At 46.5% G+C, this 19,928-nt stretch overlaps 1 protein-coding gene across 1 annotated transcript in view; it reads left to right on the top strand.

Moving 5' to 3' along the window:
- Positions 1 to 17,017, top strand: part of LOC135513993 (serine incorporator 5-like) — a 53,280-nt gene extending 36,263 nt beyond the window's left edge. The window contains exons 6-12 of the mRNA XM_064937079.1: positions 11,052 to 11,263; positions 11,393 to 11,485; positions 11,896 to 12,022; positions 13,682 to 13,751; positions 13,900 to 13,936; positions 14,529 to 14,673; positions 16,520 to 17,017. Of these exons, the coding sequence (XP_064793151.1) occupies positions 11,052 to 11,263; positions 11,393 to 11,485; positions 11,896 to 12,022; positions 13,682 to 13,751; positions 13,900 to 13,936; positions 14,529 to 14,673; positions 16,520 to 16,664 (829 nt within the window). The 3' untranslated portion in view covers positions 16,665 to 17,017. The remainder of the gene's footprint in view (positions 1 to 11,051; positions 11,264 to 11,392; positions 11,486 to 11,895; positions 12,023 to 13,681; positions 13,752 to 13,899; positions 13,937 to 14,528; positions 14,674 to 16,519) is intronic.
- Positions 17,018 to 19,928: the final 2,911 nt, after the last annotated feature.

Genomic DNA, 19,928 nt, shown 5'->3' with positions numbered 1-19,928 from the left:
ATGAAGGAGGGAGAGAGAGAGAGGAGGGGAGGATGCCAGGATAGACTCCTGTGTAATGTTATTTACACAGGTGAGAGAGCGAGCGAGAAACAGATGGAGAGAGAGAAAAACAGGGAGAGAGAGAAACAGAGGGAGAGAGAGAGACATAAACAGGGGGAGATAGAGAAAGAAACCCAGGAAAGAGAGAGAAAGAGAGAAACAGAGGGAGATGGAGAGAGGGGAACCAAGGGAGAGAGAGAAACAGGGAGAAGGAGAGAGAGGAACCAATGGAGAGAGAGAGAGAGATGGAGAGAGAGGAACCAAAGGAGAGAGGAAGAAACAGAGGGAGAGAGGGAGAGAAACAGAGGGAGAGAGGGAGAGAAACAGAGGGAGAGAGGGAGAGAAACAGAGGGAGAGAGGGAGAGAAACAGAGGGAGAGAGGGAGAGAAACAGAGGGAGAGAGGGAGAGAAACAGAGGGAGAGAGGGAGAGAAACAGAGGGAGAGAGGGAGAGAAACAGAGGGAGAGAGGGAGAGAAACAGAGGGAGAGAGGGAGAGGGAGAGAGGGAGAGAAACAGAGGGAGAGAGGGAGAGAAACAGAGGGAGAGAGGGAGAGAAACAGAGGGAGAGAGGGAGAGAAACAGAGGGAGAGAGGGAGAGAAACAGAGGGAGAGAGGGAGAGAAACAGAGGGAGAGAGGGAGAGAAACAGAGGGAGAGAGGGAGAAACAGAGGGAAGAGGGAGAGAAACAGAGGGAGAGAGGGAGAGAAACAGAGGGAGAGAGGGAGAGAAACAGAGGGAGAGAGGGAGAGAAACAGAGGGAGAGAGGGAGAGAAACAGAGAAACAGAGGGAGAGAGGGAGAGAAACAGAGGGAGAGAGGGAGAGAAACAGAGGGAGAGAGGGAGAGAAACAGAGGGAGAGAGGGAGAGAAACAGAGGGAGAGAAACAGAGGGAGAGAGAGAAACAGAGGGAGAGAGGGAGAAAACAGAGGGAGAGAGGGAGAGAAACAGAGGGAGAGGGAAAAACAGAGGGAGAGGGGAGAGAAACAGAGGGAGAGAGGGAGAGAAACAGAGGGAGAGAGGGAGAGAAACAGAGGGAGAGAGGGAGAGAAACAGAGGGAGAGAGGGAGAGAAACAGAGGGAGAGAGGGAGAGAAACAGAGGGAGAGAGGGAGAGAAACAGGAGGAGAGAGAGAAACAGGGGGAGAGAGAGAAACAGGGGGAGAGAGGGAGAAACAGGAGGAGAGAGAGAGAAACAGGGGGAGAGAGAGAAACAGGGGGAGAGAGAGAAACAGGGGGAGAGAGAGAAACAGGGGGAGAGAGAGAAACAGGGGGAGAGAGAGAAACAGGGGGAGAGAGAGAAACAGGAGGAGAGAGAGAGAAACAGGGGGAGAGAGAGAAACAGGGGGAGAGAGAGAAACAGGGGGAGAGAGAGAAACAGGGGGAGAGAGAGAAACAGGGGGAGAGAGAGAAACAGGGGGAGAGAGAGAGAAACAGGAGGAGAGAGAGAAACAGGGGGAGAGGGAGAGAAACAGGGGGAGAGGGAGAGAAACAGAGGGAGAGAGAGAGAAACAGAGGGAGAGAGAGAGAGAGAAACAGAGGGAGAGAAAGAGAGAGAAACAGAGGGAGGGAGAGAGAGAAACAGAGGGAGAGAGAGAGAGAAACAGAGGGGAGAGAGAGAAACAGAGGGAGAGACAGAGGGAGAAACAGAGGGAGAGAGAGAAGAAACAGAGGGAGGGAGAAACAGAGAGAAACAGAGGGAGAGAGAGGGAAAGAAACAGAGGGAGAGAAACAGAGGGATAGAGAGAGAGAAAAAGAGGGATAGAGAGAGAGAAAAAGAGGGATAGAGAGAGAGAAAAAGAGGGATAGAGAGAGAGAGAAACAGAGTGAGAGAGAGAGAAACAGAGGGAGAGAGAGAGAGAGAAACAGAGGGAGAGAAAGAGAGAGAAACAGAGGGAGAGAGAGAGAGAGAAACAGAGGGAGAGAGAGAAACAGAGGGAGAGAGAGAGAGAAACAGAGGGGGAGAGAGAGAGAGAGAGAGAAACAGAGGGAGAGACAGAGGGAGAAACAGAGGGAGAGAGAGAGGGAGAAACAGAGGGAGGGAGAAACAGAGGGAGAGAGAGAGGGAAAGAAACAGAGGGAGAGAGAGAGGGAAAGAAACAGAGGGAGAGAGAGAGAGAAACAGAGGGATAGAGAGAGAGAAAAAGAGGGATAGAGAGAGAGAAAAAGAGGGATAGAGAGAGAGAGAGTGAAACAGAGGTATAGAGAGAGAGAGCTATTGTGTCTTGTTGTATACAGTACAAAGGAGGGTTTGGTCAGTGTCTTAAGTTGCAGACAGGATGCACATGACAGCGGAGTGTATACCCACAATTTCCTCGAGAAACAGAGGGAGAGGGAGAGAGAGAGAAACAGAGGGAGAGGGAGAGAGAGAGAAACAGAGGGAGAGGGAGAGAGAGAGAAACAGAGGGAGAGGGAGAGAGAGAGAAACAGAGGGAAAGAGAGAGAGAGAAACAGAGGGATAGAGAGAGAGAGAAACAGAGGGAGAGAGAGAGAGAAAGAGGGAGAGAGAGAGAGAAAGAGGGAGAGAGAAACAGAGAGAGAGAGAGAAACAGAGGGAGAGAGAGAGAGAAACAGAGGGAGAGAGAGAGAGAAACAGAGGGAGAGAGAGAGAAACAGAGGGATAGAGAGAGAGAAACAGAGAGAGAGAGAGAGAAACAGAGGGATAGAGAGAAAGAGGGAGAGAAAGAGGGAGAGAAAGAAACAGAGAGAGAGAGAGAGAGGGATAGAGAGAGAGAAACAGGGGGATAGAGAGAGAGAAACAGAGGGATAGATAGAGAGAGAGAAACAGAGGGATAGATAGAGAGAGAGAAACAGAGGGATAGATAGAGAGAGAGAAACAGAGGGATAGAGAGAGAGAAACAGAGGGATAGAGAGAGAGAAACAGAGGGATAGAGAGAGAGAAACAGAGGGATAGAGAGAGAGAAACAGAGGGATAGAGAGAGAGAGAGCGAAACAGAGGTATAGAGAGAGAGAGAGCGAAACAGAGGTATAGAGAGAGAGAAACAGAGGGAGAGAGCTATTGTGTCTTGTTGTATACAGTACAAAGGAGGGTTTGGTCAGTGTCTTAAGTTGCAGACAGGATGCACATGACAACGGAGTGTATACCCACAATTTCCTTGAGAAACAGATAGAGAGAGAGAAACAGAGGGATAGAGAGAGAGAGAAACAGAGGGATAGAGAGAGAGAAACAGAGGGAGAGCGAGAGAAACAGAGGGAGAGCGAGAGAAACAGAGGGAGAGAGAGAGAGAAACAGAGGGAGAGAGAGAGAAACAGAGGGAGAGAGAGAAACAGAGGGAGAGAGAGAAACAGAGGGAGAGAGAGAAACAGAGGGAGAGAGAGAAACAGAGGGAGAGAGAGAAACAGAGGGAGAGAGAGAAACAGAGGGAGAGAGAGAGAAACAGAGGGAGAGAGAGAGAAAGAGGGAGGGAGAAACAGAGGGATAGAGAGAGAGAAAACATAGGGAGAGAGAGAGAAACAGAGGGGGAGAGAGAGAGAGAGAAAAAGAGGGGGAGAGAGAGAGAGAAAAAGAGGGAGAGAGAGAGAGAGAAACAGAGGGAGAGAGAGAGAGAGTGAAACAGAGGTATAGAGAGAGAGAAACAGAGGGAGAAACTTGTTGTATACAGTACAAAGGAGGGTTTGGTCAGTGTCTTAAGTTGCAGACAGGATGCACATGACAACGGAGTGTATACAGAGAAACAGAGGGAGAGGGAGAGAGAGAAACAGAGGGAGAGGGAGAGAGAGAGAAACAGAGGGAAAGAGAGAGAGAGAAACAGAGGGATAGAGAGAGAGAAACAGAGGGATAGAGAGAGAGAGAAACAGAGGGAGAGAGAGAGAGAGAAAGAGGGAGAGAGAAACAGAGAGAGAGAGAGAAACCGAGGGAGAGAGAGAGAAACAGAGGGAGAGAGAGAGAAACAGAGGGATAGAGAGAGAGAAACAGAGAGAGAGAGAGAGAAACAGGGATAGAGAGAAAGAGGGAGAGAAAGAGGGAGAGAGAGAAAGAGGGAGAGAAAGAGGGAGAGAGAGAAAGAGGGAGAGAAAGAGCTAGAGAGAAACAGAGAGAGTAGACAGGGATAGAAAGAGAAAGAGGGAGAGGTCAGAGTCTTAAGGATGCAGACAGAGGGATAGAGACATTAAACAGAGGGATAGAGAGAGAGAAACAGAGGGATAGATAGAGAGAGAGAAACAGAGGGATAGAGAGAGAGAAACAGAGGGATAGAGAGAGAGAAACAGAGGGATAGAGAGAGAGAAACAGAGGGAGAGAGAGAGAGAAACAGAGGGATAGAGAGAGAGAGGGATAGAGAGAGAAACAGAGGGATAGAGAGAGAGAAACAGAGGGATAGAGAGAGAGAAACAGAGGGATAGAGAGAGAGAAACAGAGGGATAGAGAGAGAGAAACAGAGGGAGAGAGCTATTGTGTCTTGTTGTATACAGTACAAAGGAGGGTTTGGTCAGTGTCTTAAGTTGCAGACAGGATGCACATGACAACGGAGTGTATACCCACAATTTCCTTGAGAAACAGATAGAGAGAGAGAGAGAAACAGAGGGATAGAGAGAGAGAGAAACAGAGGGATAGAGAGAGAGAAACAGAGGGAGAGTGAGAGAAACAGAGGGAGAGCGAGAGAAACAGAGGGAGAGCGAGAGAAACAGAGGGAGAGCGAGAGAAACAGAGGGAGAGCGAGAGAAACAGAGGGAGAGCGAGAGAAACAGAGGGAGAGCGAGAGAAACAGAGGGAGAGCGAGAAACAGAGGGAGAGCGAGAAACAGAGGGAGAGAGAGAAACAGAGGGAGAGAGAGAAACAGAGGGAGAGAGAGAAACAGAGGGAGAGAGAGAAACAGAGGGAGAGAGAGAAACAGAGGGAGAGAGAGAAACAGAGGGAGAGAAAGAGGGAGGGAGAGAGAAACAGAGAGAGAGAAACAGAGGGAAAGAGAGAGAGAGAAACAGAGGGATAGAGAGAGAGAGAAACATAGGGAGAGAGAGAGAGAGAAACATAGGGAGAGAGAGAGAAACAGATGGGGAGGGAGAGAGAGAGAAACAGAGGGGGAGAGAGAGAGAGAGAAACAGAGGGGGAGAGAGAGAGAGAGAAACAGAGGGGGAGAGAGAGAGAGAGAAACAGAGGGGGAGAGAGAGAGAGAAAAAGAGGGAGAGAGAGAGAGTGAAACAGAGGTATAGAGAGAGAGAAACAGAGGGAGAGAGCTATTGTGTCTTGTTGTATACAGTACAAAGGAGGGTTTGGTCAGTGTCTTAAGTTGCAGACAGGATGCACATTACAACGGAGTGTATACCCACAATTTCCTCGAGAAACAGAGGGAGAGGGAGAGAGAGAGAAACAGAGGGAGAGGGAGAGAGAGAGAAACAGAGGGAAAGAGAGAGAGAGAAACAGAGGGATAGAGAGAGAGAAACAGAGGGATAGAGAGAGAGAGAAACAGAGGGAGAGAGAGAGAGAGAAAGAGGGAGAGAGAAACAGAGAGAGAGAGAGAAACAGAGGGATAGAGAGAGAGAAACAGAGGGATAGAGAGAGAGAAACAGAGAGAGAGAGAGAGAAACAGAGGGATAGAGAGAAAGAGGGAGAGAGAGAAAGAGGGAGAGAAAGAGGGAGAGAGAAACAGAGAGAGAGAGAGAGGGATAGAGAGAGAGAAAGAGGGAGAGAGAGAGAGAAACAGGGGGATAGAGAGAGAGAGAAACAGAGGGATAGAGAGAGAGAAACAGAGGGATAGAGAGAGAGAAACAGAGGGATAGATAGAGAGAGAGAAACAGAGGGATAGATAGAGAGAGAGAAACAGAGGGATAGAGAGAGAGAAACAGAGGGATAGAGAGAGAGAAACAGAGGGATAGAGAGAGAGAAACAGAGGGATAGAGAGAGAGAGAGCGAAACAGAGGTATAGAGAGAGAGAAACAGAGGGAGAGAGCTATTGTGTCTTGTTGTATACAGTACAAAGGAGGGTTTGGTCAGTGTCTTAAGTTGCAGACAGGATGCACATGACAACGGAGTGTATACCCACAATTTCCTTGAGAAACAGATAGAGAGAGAGAGAGAAACAGAGGGATAGAGAGAGAGAGAAACAGAGGGATAGAGAGAGAGAGAAACAGAGGGATAGAGAGAGAGAAACAGAGGGATAGAGAGAGAGAGAAACAGAGGGATAGAGAGAGAGAGAAACAGAGGGATAGAGAGAGAGAAACAGAGGGATAGAGAGAGAGAAACAGAGGGATAGAGAGAGAGAAACAGAGGGATAGAGAGAGAGAAACAGAGGGAGAGAGAGAGAAACAGAGGGAGAGAGAGAGAAACAGAGGGAGAGAGAGAGAAACAGAGGGAGAGAGAGAGAAACAGAGGGAGAGAGAGAAACAGAGGGAGAGAGAGAGAAAGAGGGAGGGAGAGAAACAGAGAGAGAGAAACAGAGGGAAAGAGAGAGAGAGAAACAGAGGGAAAGAGAGAGAGAGAAACAGAGGGATAGAGAGAGAGAAACAGAGGGATAGAGAGAGAGAAACAGAGGGATAGAGAGAGAGAGAGCGAAACAGAGGTATAGAGAGAGAGAAACAGAGGGAGAGAGCTATTGTGTCTTGTTGTATACAGTACAAAGGAGGGTTTGGTCAGTGTCTTAAGTTGCAGACAGGATGCACATGACAACGGAGTGTATACCCACAATTTCCTTGAGAAACAGATAGAGAGAGAGAGAGAGAAACAGAGGGATAGAGAGAGAGAGAAACAGAGGGATAGAGAGAGAGAAACAGAGGGATAGAGAGAGAGAGAAACAGAGGGATAGAGAGAGAGAAACAGAGGGAGAGAGAGAGAAACAGAGGGAGAGAGAGAGAAACAGAGGGAGAGAGAGAAACAGAGGGAGAGAGAGAAACAGAGGGAGAGAGAGAAACAGAGGGAGAGAGAGAAACAGAGGAGAGAGAGAGAAAGAGGGAGGGAGAGAAACAGAGAGAGAGAAACAGGGAAAGAGAGAGAGAGAAACAGAGGGATAGAGAGAGAGAGAAACATAGGGAGAGAGAGAGAAACAGAGGGGGAGAGAGAGAGAGAGAAACAGAGGGGGAGAGAGAGAGAGAAACAGAGGGAGAGAGAGAGAGAGAAACAGAGGGAGAGAGAGAGAGAGAAACAGAGGGAGAGAGAGAGAGAAACAGAGGGAGAGAGAAACAGAGGGATAGAGAGAGAGAAACAGAGGGATAGAGAGAGAGAAACAGAGGGATAGAGAGAGAGAAACAGAGGTATAGAGAGAGAGAAACAGAGGGAGAGAGAGAGAGAAACAGAGGGATAGAGAGAGAGAAACAGAGGGATAGAGAGAGAGAAACAGAGGGATAGAGAGAGAGAAACAGAGGTATAGAGAGAGAGAAACAGAGGGAGAGAGCTATTGTGTCTTGTTGTATACAGTACAAAGGAGGGTTTGGTCAGTGTCTTAAGTTGCAGACAGGATGCACATGACAGCGGAGTGTATACCCACAGTTTCCTCTCCCCCTCTGAGACACACACACACTCACAATAGAAATGAGGGTGGCAGGGGATCACTTTTTAGAGTCTGTTTGTCCATTTTTACTGACTGGGAATATAAGGCAAGAGGTCACTGCAATTACCCTGCAGCCGTGTGTGTGTGTGTGTGTGTGTGTTTGTGTGTTTGTGTGTTTGTGTCTGTGTATCTTAGTGCTGAGCTATTAGTGCTTTTTGAGGGTGGTTCGGTTTTAGTTAAATTATTTAAAAAATAGTCACGTTTTCGATTTCAGTTTCGATTCTTTGGGTTGAATGCTGTAACAACACAGAATAAAACTATTAATAAAATCCCATGATGGTCGTGACCGCTCATTACTGCTTATCGCTTATTTACCATCACTTATTCACTTTACATATTACATTTGTTTTATTTAAAGACTATTATTTTATTCCAAGTCATCATCTCATCTCTATAGGGCTGCTGCATATGCTGTCTGACAAAATCCCTATTTTATACATCTTCAAAGTAAATAAAGTAAAGTCCTCTATGACTGCTGAATACCAACTATCAATCACTTAGATCATGTCTTTTCAAGTGGAGATGCACTACATTACCAAAACCATGTGGACCCCAGCTGGTTGAACATCTCATTCCAATATCATGGGCATTAATATGGAGTTGGTCCCCCCTTTGCTGCTATAACAGAGTCCACTCTTCTGGGAAGGCTTCCCACTTAAATGTTGGAACATTGCTGCGGGGACTTGCTTCCATTCAGCCACAAGAGCATTAGGTCGGGCACTGATGTTGGGCGATTAGATCTGGCTCGCAGTTGGCGTTCCAATTCATCCCAAAGGTGTTCTGTGGGTTTGAGGTCAGGTCTCTGTGCAGGCCAGTCAAGTTCTTCCACACTGATCTTGACAAACCATTTCTGTATGGACCTCGCTTTGTGCACAGGGTATAGGGCCTTCCCTAAACCATTGCCACAAAGTTGGAAGCATTGGGGCAGGTAGTGTTCTCGGGGCAGGTAGTGGCATCCGCCAAAACCAGATTTGTCCGTCGGACTGCCTGATAGCAAAGCGTGATTCATCACTCCAGAGTCCAATGGCGGCAAGCTTTACACCACTCCAGCCGACGCTTGGAATTGCGCATGGTGAACTTAGTCTTGTGTGCGGCTGCTTGGCTATGGAAGCCGATTTCATGAAGCTTCCAACGAACAGTTATTGTGCTGACGTTGCTTCCAGAGGCAGTTTGAACTCGGTAGTGGGTGTTGCATCCAAGGACAGACAAATTTTATGTGCTTCAGCACTCTGCGGTTCCGTTCTGTGAGCTTGTGTGGCCTACCACTTCGAGGCTAAGCCGTTGTTGTTCCTAGACATTTCCACTTCACAATAACAGCACTTACAGTTGACCGGGGCAGCTCTCGCAGGGTCGGCATTTTATGAACTGACTTGTTACAAAGGTGGCATCCTATGAAGGTGCCACAATGAAAGTCACTGAGCTCTTCAGTAAGGCCATTCTACTGCCAATGTTTGTCTATGGAGATTGCATGGCTGTGTGCTCGATTTTATACACCTGTCAGCAATGGGTGTGACTGAAACGGCCGAATCCGCTAATTTTAAGGGGTGTCCACATACTTTTGTATATATATTGTACCTCACAAAGCAACGGCTGCTCTCTATATCCCCTCACGATTGAGTCTTCTTCTGCCTCCTCCGTGGCAGGCATAAAAGAAACACAGACCGGAAAAGTACATGTGCAATGGATTATGGTCATTGTAGTTAATTGCCACGTTTTATGAGCTAAACTTTGTCGAATATTTGCCTGTTGAAAACTACAACTCTACATTGCACACTTCAGGCTGGCTCTGATTTATCTCTAAAGAAACTGAATGTGCACATTGAGCTCACAGGAAAAAACGGAAGCAAATGGAGCGGTCAACCGAAATGTTGGTTAATCTATCAATACTAGTGCATCTGTGTGTATTTGTGTGTTTGTGTCTGTGTGTCGATGGGGTTGGGGAGCTCTGAGTAAAAGTAATCTGGATGTGGAAGTTTTGCCAACAACCCTAAACCTGTCTTGTTTAGGGTTGTTGGCAAGCCTCAGGAATAAAATATAACTATATCCCCCTCTCTCTTCCTCCCATTCTTCCCTCCATCTCTCTCTTCCTCCCATCCTTCCCTCCATCTCTCTCTTCCTCCCATCCTTCCCTCCATCTCTCTCTTCCTCCCATCCTCCTCCCATCCTCCTTCCTCCCATCCATCCATCTCTCTTCCTCCCATCCTTCCCTCCATCTCTCTCTTCCTCCCATCCTTCCCTCCATCTCTCTCTTCCTCCCATCCTTCCCTCCATCTCTCTCTTCCTCCCATCCTTCCCTCCATCTCTCTTTTCCTCCCATCCTTCCCTCCATCTCTCTTCCTCCCATCCTCCCTCCATCTCTCTCTTCCTCCCATCCTTCCCTCCATCTCTCTCTTCCTCTTATCCTTCCCTCCATCTCTCTCTTCCTCTTATCCTTCCCTCCATCTCTCTCTTCCTCCCATCCTTCCCTCCATCTCTCTCTTCCCTCTTATCCTTCCCTCCATCTCTCTCTTCCTCTTATCCTTCCCTCCATCTCTCTCTTCCTCTTATCCTTCCCTCCATCTCTCTCTTCCTCTTATCCTTCCCTCCATCTCTCTCTTCCTCTTATCCTTCCCTCCATCTCTCTCTTCCTCTTATCCTTCCCTCCATCTCTCTCTTCCTCCTATCCTTCCCTCCATCTCTCTCTTCCTCCCATCCTTCCCTCCATCTCTCTCTTCCTCTTATCCTTCCCTCCATCTCTCTCTTCCTCTTATCCTTCCCTCCATCTCTCTCTTCCTCCCATCCTTCCCTCCATCTCTCTCTTCCTCTTATCCTTCCCTCCATCTCTCTCTTCCTCTTATCCTTCCCTCCATCTCTCTCTTCCTCTTATCCTTCCCTCCATCTCTCTCTTCCTCTTATCCTTCCCTCCATCTCTCTCTTCCTCTTATCCTTCCCTCCATCTCTCTCTTCCTCTTATCCTTCCCTCCATCTCTCTTCCCTTATCCTTCCCTCCATCTCTCTCTTCCTCTTATCCTTCCCTCCATCTCTCTCTTCCTCTTATCCTTCCCTCCATCTCTCTCTCCCATCCTTCCCTCCCATCCTTCCCTCCATCTCTCTCTTCCTCTTATCCTTCCCTCCATCTCTCTCTTCCTCTTATCCTTCCCTCCATCTCTCTCTTCCTCTTATCCTTCCCTCCATCTCTCTCTTCCTCTTATCCTTCCCTCCATCTCTCTCTTCCTCTTATCCTTCCCTCCATCTCTCTCTTCCTCTTATCCTTCCCTCCATCTCTCTCTTCCTCCCATCCTTCCCTCTCCATCTCTCTCTTCCTCTTATCCTTCCCTCCATCTCTCTCTTCCTCTTATCCTTCCCTCCATCTCTCTCTTCCTCTTATCCTTCCCTCCATCTCTCTCTTCCTCTTATCCTTCCCTCCATCTCTCTCTTCCTCTTATCCTTCCCTCCATCTCTCTCTTCCTCTTATCCTTCCCTCCATCTCTCTCTTCCTCCCATCCTTCCCTCCATCTCTCTTCCTCCCATCCTTAGGAGTTCAGGTGTGAACGACAACCGTCTGTGGTATGGAGCACTGGCCATGGTCACCTTGGTGCTGTTCAGTATGGCAGTAGGAGCTGTGGTGTTCATGGCTCTGTTCTACACACACTCTCAGGCTTGTCTGCTCAACAAGTTGTTCCTGGGGATCAACAGCAGCCTCTGTCTCATAGTCACCCTGCTGGCTGTATCGCCCTTCATACAGAGACGTTAGTATAGGCTATACAAACACTGGAACACACACTGGAACACACACTGGAACACACACTGGAACACACACTGGAACACACACACACACACACACACACACTTTAACAGTCCTTCTGTTCTCCCTCCAGTCCAGCCTAAGTCTGGCCTGCTCCAGCCAGGAGTGATCAGTGTGTACGTCATGTACCTCACCTTCTCAGCCTTCTCCAGCAAGCCCAAAGAGAGTAAGTAGACTGGAGGCTCAGCCATGGAGCTCCAGTGTTTCATTGCTTATCTGATTGACCTATTAACAGGTTTTATGTGTTTGCATGTTGTTAAATTTCACTTAAAATTCAAAAGGCACTTGCACATCTTTCTTGCAGGTGCATAGTAACAATTGAATAACATGAAAGTAAAGAGAAACCCTTTAAAGTATCACTTTTCTTTATTAAACTTACGAATCGGCCTCAAGGCCTTCATCAGAGCTTTTTGTTAAATTGTACTTAAAATGCCTCCATTTAAACTGTGTTCTGGTCCGATGTGCCCTTGCAGCTCTCCAGTACTAACAAACGTAAATATTATCCTCCTCTTTTTCCTGTTTTCTCTCATTCTTCATCCTCTCCTTTTCTCTCTCTCTCTCTCTGTTTCTCTTTAGTGTTGGAGGTTAATGGGGTGAATACGACAGTTTGTGTGTTTCCCTTCAACTCTGGATCAGAGAGCGACAAGAGGATTGTATCAATAGTGGGAACTGTCATCATGTTCGGCTGTGTGCTCTACTCCTGGTAAGACACACACAGTTATGTTATGGCCTGGTACTGACCCTGATACTGAGCCTGGTACTGACCCTGAGCCTGGTACTGACCCTGGGCCTGTTACTGAGCCTGGTACTGACCCTGAGCCTGGTACTGAGCCTGGTACTGACCCTGAGCCTGTTACTGAGCCTGGGCCTGGTACTGACCCTGGGCCTGTTACTGAGTCTGGTACTGGGCCTGGTACTGAGCCTGGTACTGGGCCTGGTACTGAGCCTGGTACTGGGCCTGGTACTGACCCTGGGCCTGGTACTGGGCCTGGTACTGACCCTGGGCCTGGTACTGAGCCTGGGCCAGGTACTGAGCCTGGTATTGACCCTGAGCCTGGTACTGAGCCTGGTACTGACCCTGAGCCTGGAACTGACCCTGGTACTGGGCCTGGTACTGAGCCTGGTACTGACACTGAGCCTGGTACTGACACTGAGCCTGGTACTGACCCTGAGCCTGGAACTGAGCCTGGTACTGACCATGGTACTGACCCTGGGCCAGGTACTGAGCCTGGTACTGACCCTGAGCCTGGTACTGAGCCTGGTACTGACCCTGAGCCTGGAACTGAGCCTGGTACTGACCCTGAACCTGGAACTGAGCCTGGTACTGACCCTGGTCCTGACCCTGGGCCAGGTACTGAGCCTGGTACTGACCCTGAGCCTGGTACTGACCCTGGTACTGAGCCTGGTACTGACCCTGAGCCTGGAACTGAGCCTGGTACTGACCCTGAACCTGGAACTGAGCCTGGTACTGACCCTGGGCCAGGTACTGAGCCTGGTACTGACCCTGAGCCTGGTACTGACCCTGAGCCTGGTACTGAGCCTGGTACTGACCCTGGTACTGACCCTGGGCCAGGTACAGAGCCTGGTACTGACCCTGGGCCTGGTACTGACCCTGGGCCTGGTACTGAGCCTGATACTGACCCTGGGCCTGGTACTGAGCCTGGTACTGACCCTGAGCCTGGTACTGAGCCTGGTACTGACCCTGGGCCTTGGAACTGAGCCTGGTACTGACCCTGGGCCTGAGAAAACAAACAGATAAGGATGCTCAACCTCTGTGACTCCTGATCCCAGCTTGGGGGGATATAATGAGGGCTTAGAGCTTGAGTCTTTGGAGAATGTTTCTGTCTACCCTTGTGTGCACACTGTCTGTGATAAACCTTAAACATACCGCTGTGGTTCCCCTTATCTTTTGAATTCAGCATTTCCACACCTGAACAACCTAAAATTCCCAACGACACACGTGTTGCTGTCACCTATCCTGTGTTTTTAGATCAGTGCAGAGAGGATAGGGGCTGTGCTCTTTAGACTATTAGAATGCTTCCAGGTTAGAGATCTGTAGCTGCAGTGAGGTCATGTCTTATTGGCTTGAGCAGATGTGAAAGTGTTTTTGATTGGCTGGTGCTGTTCAGAGGGTGTGTGTGATTGGCTGGATCTGTAGTGCCTGTCCACATGTGTTTCACATTAAGCTCAGACATATCTCCTGTGGTCGTCTCTGTAAAAGACTTGAGCTATTCTCAACCACAAATTACTGGGAAAATGTCTTCTGTCATTACTGTGCGTGTGTTTCAAGTTTTATTAGTCATATGTAGTGGTATACACAGTTCTACGGAATGCTTACTGGTGTGTGTGTTTGTGTGTGTAGTTTGACGTCCACCACCAGACGAAGCTCTGCAGCACTGCGTGTGTGTAGGAACAGCATGCCTGAGACTGAGGTAAGAAGACCTACTCTCTCTCTCACACACACACACACACACACACACACACGCTTAGTGTGTGTGTACGTGTGTGTTTAGTGAAATGGGGATGTATAGTTGATTGGTTGGTACATTCCTGTTGTACTAACTCCCCTCTCTTCTTCAGAGAGCTCGCTGCTGTTTCTGCTTTGGAGATGACACAGGTAAATACCCACATATTCTCTCTCCCTCCCACTGTTCTCTTTCTATCATCTCCCTACTGCAACACCAGCAGAAAGAGGCAGTGTTCTTGTATGTTCTCTCATACACATATTAACAGTTAAGGTGCAGGAACAGCATTGGTCAGTAACCAGAGATGATGTCAGTGTTACCAGGAAGGGACTATGGTGGTGTGGAGCTAGACCAATCAGATGGTAGCAGTAGACCTGAGAGAAGGCTGCATCTGCCTTCTGGTGGGAGATAGCAGCACTGCAGCCAGGGAAAGAACAGCACGTCATTTCATTTAGGAATTTATTACACAGAGAAATAAGCAGATGTACAGTTTAGAACATTACAATGAATTAAGAAAACAGGAGCCCTTCTCAGGAAACCTACTGATCTTCAGGGAGTTTCCTGTCCGGAAAAGGGGAGGGAGAGACATATAGTATAGACCAGGAAAATGGAAAGAAATCAGGAATATTAAATGGTCAGAGTGTTATTGGGTAGAAAATATTCTGTCCATCATACATGTATATGTTGCTGCGATGATGTAAGGTTGTAATAATGTTGCTGTGATGTTGGGGTTGTGTTGTCCAGATGACTATGATGAGGAGAAGACTGGGGGAGGCCAAAATGTTCTGTATGATGAGAGAGGGGGAACCATCTACAGCTACACCTACTTCCACTTTGTCTTCTTCCTGGGTGCAATGTATGTCATGATGACAGTCACCAACTGGTTCCAGTAAGTAGAAGAGTCACTGGGGAAACTTTACACTAGGTTCCAGTCAGTAGGAGAGATACTGGGGAAACTTTACACTAGGTTCCAGTAAGTAGAAGAGTTACTGGGGAAACTTTAACTTGGTTCCAGTTATGAGAGTTGCTGTTATAAATGTAACTTGTAGTAGAGCTACTGGGGAAACTTTAACTAGGTTCCAGTAAGTAGAAGAGTCACTGAGGAAACACTTTACACTAGGTTCCAGTAAGTAGAAGAGATACTGGGGAAACTTTACACTATGGTTCCAGTAAGTAGAAGAGTCACTGAGGAAACACTTTACACTAGGTTCCAGTAAGTAGAAGAGTTTACTGGGGAAACTTTACACTAGGTTCCAGTCAGTAGGAGAGATACTGGTTCCAGGAAACTTGAGGAAACACTTTACACTAGGTTCCAGTAAGTAGAAGAGTTACTGGGGAAACTTTAACTTGGTTCCAGTTATGAGAGTTGCTGTTATAAATGTAACTTGTAGTAGAGCTACTGGGGAAACTTTAACTAGGTTCCAGTTATTCGGAGAGTTGCTGAGGAAACACTTTACACTAGGTTCCAGTAAGTAGAAGAGTTGCTGAGGAAACACTTTACACTAGGTTCCAGTTTACACTAGGTTCCAGCAGAAGAGTTGCTGAGAAACACTTTACACTAGGTTCCAGCAAGTGGAAGACATGCTGAGGAAACACTTTACACTAGGTTCCAGTAAGTAGAAGAGTTGCTGAGGAAACACTTTACACTAGGTTCCAGCAAGTAGAAGAGTTGCTGAGGAAACACTTTACACTAGGTTCCAGCAAGTGGAAGACATGCTGAGGAAACACTTTACACTAGGTTCCAGCAAGTGGAAGAGTTGCTGAGGAAACACTTTACACTAGGTTCCAGTAAGTAGAAGAGTTGCTGAGGAAACACTTTACACTAGGTTCCAGTAAGTAGAAGAGTTGCTGAGGAAACACTTTACACTAGGTTCCAGTAAGTAGAAGAGTTGCTGAGGAAACACTTTACACTAGGTTCCAGTAAGTAGAAGAGTTGCTGAGGAAACACTTTACACTAGGTTCCAGTTATTCGGAGAGATGCTGAGGAAACACTTTACACTAGGTTCCAGTAAGTAGAAGAGTTGCTGAGGAAACACTTTCCAGTTATTCGGAGAGATGCTGAGGAAACACTTTACTAGGTTCCAGTAAGTAGAAGAGTTGCTGAGGAAACACTTTACACTAGGTTCCAGGTGGAAGAGTTGCTGAGGAAACACTTTACACTAGGTTCCAGTAAGAGATGCTGAGTTTTACACTAGGTTCTGAGGAAACACTTTACACTAGGTTCCAGCAAGTGGAAGAGATGCTGAGGAAACACTTTACACTAGGTTCCAGTAAGTAGAAGAGTTGCTGAGGAAACACTTTACACTAGGTTCCAGTAAGTAGAAGAGGTTGCTGAAGACATGAAAACACTTTACACTAGGTTCCAGTAAGTAGAAGAGTTGCTGAGGAAACACTTTACACTAGGTTCCAGTAAGTAGAAGAGTTGCTGAGGAAACACTTTACACTAGGTTCCAGTAAGTAGAAGAGTTGCTGAGGAAACACTTTACACTAGGTTCCAGTAAGTAGAAGAGTTGCTGAGGAAACACTTTACACTAGGTTCCAGTAAGTAGAAGAGTTGCTGAGGAAACACTTTACACTAGGTTCCAGTAAGTAGAAGAGTTGCTGAGGAAACACTTTACACTAGGTTCCAGCAAGTGGAAGAGTTACTAGGGAAACTTTAACTAGCTTGTGTCTCTGTAGTTATTCATTTAAGTTCAGCATAACACTAAGTGTGTTATATGTTTGTTTTCCTGTAGCTATGACAACCATAAGATAGATAAGCTGCTGGATGGCAGCTGGTCGGTGTTCTGGATCAAGATGGCGTCGTGCTGGGTGTGTCTCATCCTCTACATCTGGACCCTGGTCGCACCCATGGTCTGCCCCAAACGCTTCGAGGCCTAACACACACACACACACACACACACACACACTGAAACACAGCCCAATACTACCTTCAGCTTTCTACGTGGGGTTTTTGTGTTGTTTTTAATTTCCTTTTTTCCCTACTTTACATGGTTAAGCTATTGTTTCCTTGAAGGCAGTTGCTGTCTTTTTATTTTTTTAATACCTTTGATACATGGAGTATTCTGTTACATGCAGTGACTCTTCAGGGTGCCTAAAACAATGGGCTGGACCAAAATACATACAGTCATTTATGTGGGACCACATGATCATAGTGGTGCCCTGATTGTGTTATGGGATGCCCAGCACCCTTGAGCACCAATGTCAATTAAACCCTTTTACGTGTTTGCTTACATTTGTGATTTTTATGTGTGCGAAGCATCTGTTTTCCCATGATGGACCCAGACCTCCATATTGTTCTGTTATTCCCATAAAGAGAAGTTCCATTTCTCAGGCTCACATACAGTATAAACTGGAAGTGTCTTGCTTGCTATTGCGCTCTTTTGTAGAAGACGTTTTCTATGCAATGAATCCAAATGTTTTGATTTGCCTGTCTTCACATGGTCATGTGAATCATTTTAAATTATGAGTAGATATGATGGATTGTGTCCACAATCATTTTGAGACATTTGTACACAACACTTTTTTGTAGTGTTGTTTTCCAAATAGGCCTGTGTGACTAGCAGAGTGCTGCCTGGCTGGTAAAGGACTGCCCTGGGACCAGACTAATGGAGGGAGGGAGGCGATCATGGAGGGAAGATCAACAGTTTGATTTCAAACATTTGCCAAAGGTAGATCTCAGAAACAAAGAATTGACACGCTATAGTTCTTCACTACCACAAACCTCATCCTTGGTTAGCTCTCTGTTGAAGAGTCACTTTCAGAGACTTTTTCAGGACTGTGAAAACAGAAGGGGATAGGGTTCAAAATGGACCGGGACCTTAGCGTGTAGTGTAGGTTACTTAACACTGGTTGTTTCTGATTGAACAAACCCAGATTAAGACTTGACAGGGAGCAAAAAAAACTTTCTCCAGAAATCCAAATGATTCTGTTGTCATACTTACAACCCTACAGTATATAACCCTTTTGGTACTATTATATGACACTCGTTTAATATGATATTTGAAAAACTGGAACATTTTTCTATTTAAGATTAAGTCTTTCTCCTTCAATTTCAGATTGCTGAATAGAATAATCACATAACCCTATGAGCCAGCAGTTTGTTCATTCAGGGTTGGGATCCATCCATTCAGTAATGTCATGGATCTGAATGGGTCGGCTGTGAACAATAGGGTTGGGATCCATCCATTCAGTAATGTCATGGATCTGAAAGGGTCAGCTGTGAACAATAGGGTTGGGATCCACCCATTCAGTAATGTCAAGGATCTGAAAGGGTCGGACGTGAACAATAGGGTTGGGATCCACCCATTCAGTAATGTCAAGGATCTGAAAGGGTCGGCCGTGAACAATAGGGTTGTCCACCCATTCAGAACAAGGATCTGAAAGGGACGTTGGGATCCACCCATTCAGTAATGTCAAGGATCTGAAAGGGTCGGACGTGAACAATAGGGTTGGGATCCACCCATTCAGTAATGTCATGGATCTGAAAGGGTCAGCCGTGAACAATAGGGTTGGGATCCACCCATTCAGTAATGTCATGGATCTGAAAGGGTCAGCTGTGAACAATAGGGTTGGGATCCATCCATTCAGTAATGTCAAGGATCTGAAAGGGTCGGCCGTGAACAATAGGGTTGGGATCCACCCATTCAGTAATGTCATGGAGTGAATCGGAATTTCAATTCAACAATTAAAAGTTGCCATAGATTGTATAAAAATAGATTTGCGAAATATAATTTCACTTGAGTTAACTGTATGATGCTGAATTGACACCTGGTGAATTGGAACGCCTGGTGTAAAACTGGTTTACTAATCAATTCCTGTACATGTTTGATATTAGCAGATTGTGTCCATATGTCATTTCAGACAGCTCAGCACCATCAGGTCAAGGTCATGTTAAACCGTTAGGCTCAAAATAGTCTGATTAGGCTGTATGCTGCCATACCTGATATGCTGACGTCCCTTCCTGTTCTCCATTGTTAAGATAACCACTAGGTGTGTACACAGGAGTGTGAATGGAATAGGAGTGTGAATGGAATGGGAGTGTGTTTGTTTCATTTATTTGAACAGGAGCACTTGCGTGAGTTTGTCTGTGCAGAACATTGTGTGTATGTGTGTGCATGCATGCGTCTCCAAACACACTGCTCACACTCTATTCAATCCGTATGGCAGACGTTCAGCATTACAGCGTGATTGACATTTAAAGGCAATGTTCCTGCGTTAGCGAAGACTGCATTCACAGTAAACGCTGTATATGTCTTGTCGGCTCCATCGGAAATTACCTTTACATTTCTATCGCCCATCTGCAACTCTTCAGCGATACAGACTGAATAGAGCCCGGATTCTCTGTACACAGTTAGTTTGTCATCAAACAAAAAATAAAACATGAACAGCCTGTGTGTCTCTGTGTTTGTATAAAGCTAATCACTTTTAGCCTCAGCTTGAAATAGTGCCTTGGGGAAGAAATCACACTGCAATCTATTCCATTTAGTTACACACCAAACAAAAGACCCAGAAAAGGTATTTTACCAAAGGCTCAGCATGTTTATTAATAGATTAACTAAAAGACAAGGGGAACAGATAACACACATACAGGTTTACAACACTACAAACATCAATCTTCTAGTTGAACCTATTCTAATAGTACAGTGTCATGACGTTGGCCTGGGGGTAGGTTTATGACAGTCATAAATACCCCCACCCCCCTTTTCCTCTCTACCCTACTGATGTTACAGTTGCAAAACCCTTGGTTACCAGAGCTTCTGGGAGCATCAGAAGGTGGGGGGAAATTAACTATATTCTGGTAATCCAACCAATTGAACATATGTGGTGGTACTTAATGAATATGATGTCAGTTCGGTTGTCATCTGAGAAATTCTCATCAATGATAAGATGACAAACTACAGTGGAAAGTCTACACATCAGAGTTATCAGATTCACATGGAATTGCTGTTCAATTTAAATGTTTGAATATGAAATTATTCCTGATGGGATGAAATGTGATTTTAGCTTCTAAAACGTGAGATTTGGGTTTTCATTAGACAGGGCTCTGTTCAATCAGTGGCTCGCCCCTGTGAAGGGACATGGGCTATAAAACGTTTCAAACACGCCCTCCTCTCCCTTCTTACATAAGCCCTTGACAATATA

The sequence above is a fragment of the Oncorhynchus masou genome, chromosome 25, assembly GCF_036934945.1.
Source record: "Oncorhynchus masou masou isolate Uvic2021 chromosome 25, UVic_Omas_1.1, whole genome shotgun sequence".
NCBI classification, from domain to species: Eukaryota; Metazoa; Chordata; class Actinopteri; order Salmoniformes; family Salmonidae; genus Oncorhynchus; species Oncorhynchus masou.
This window is presented reverse-complemented; position numbering and strand designations above follow the sequence as displayed.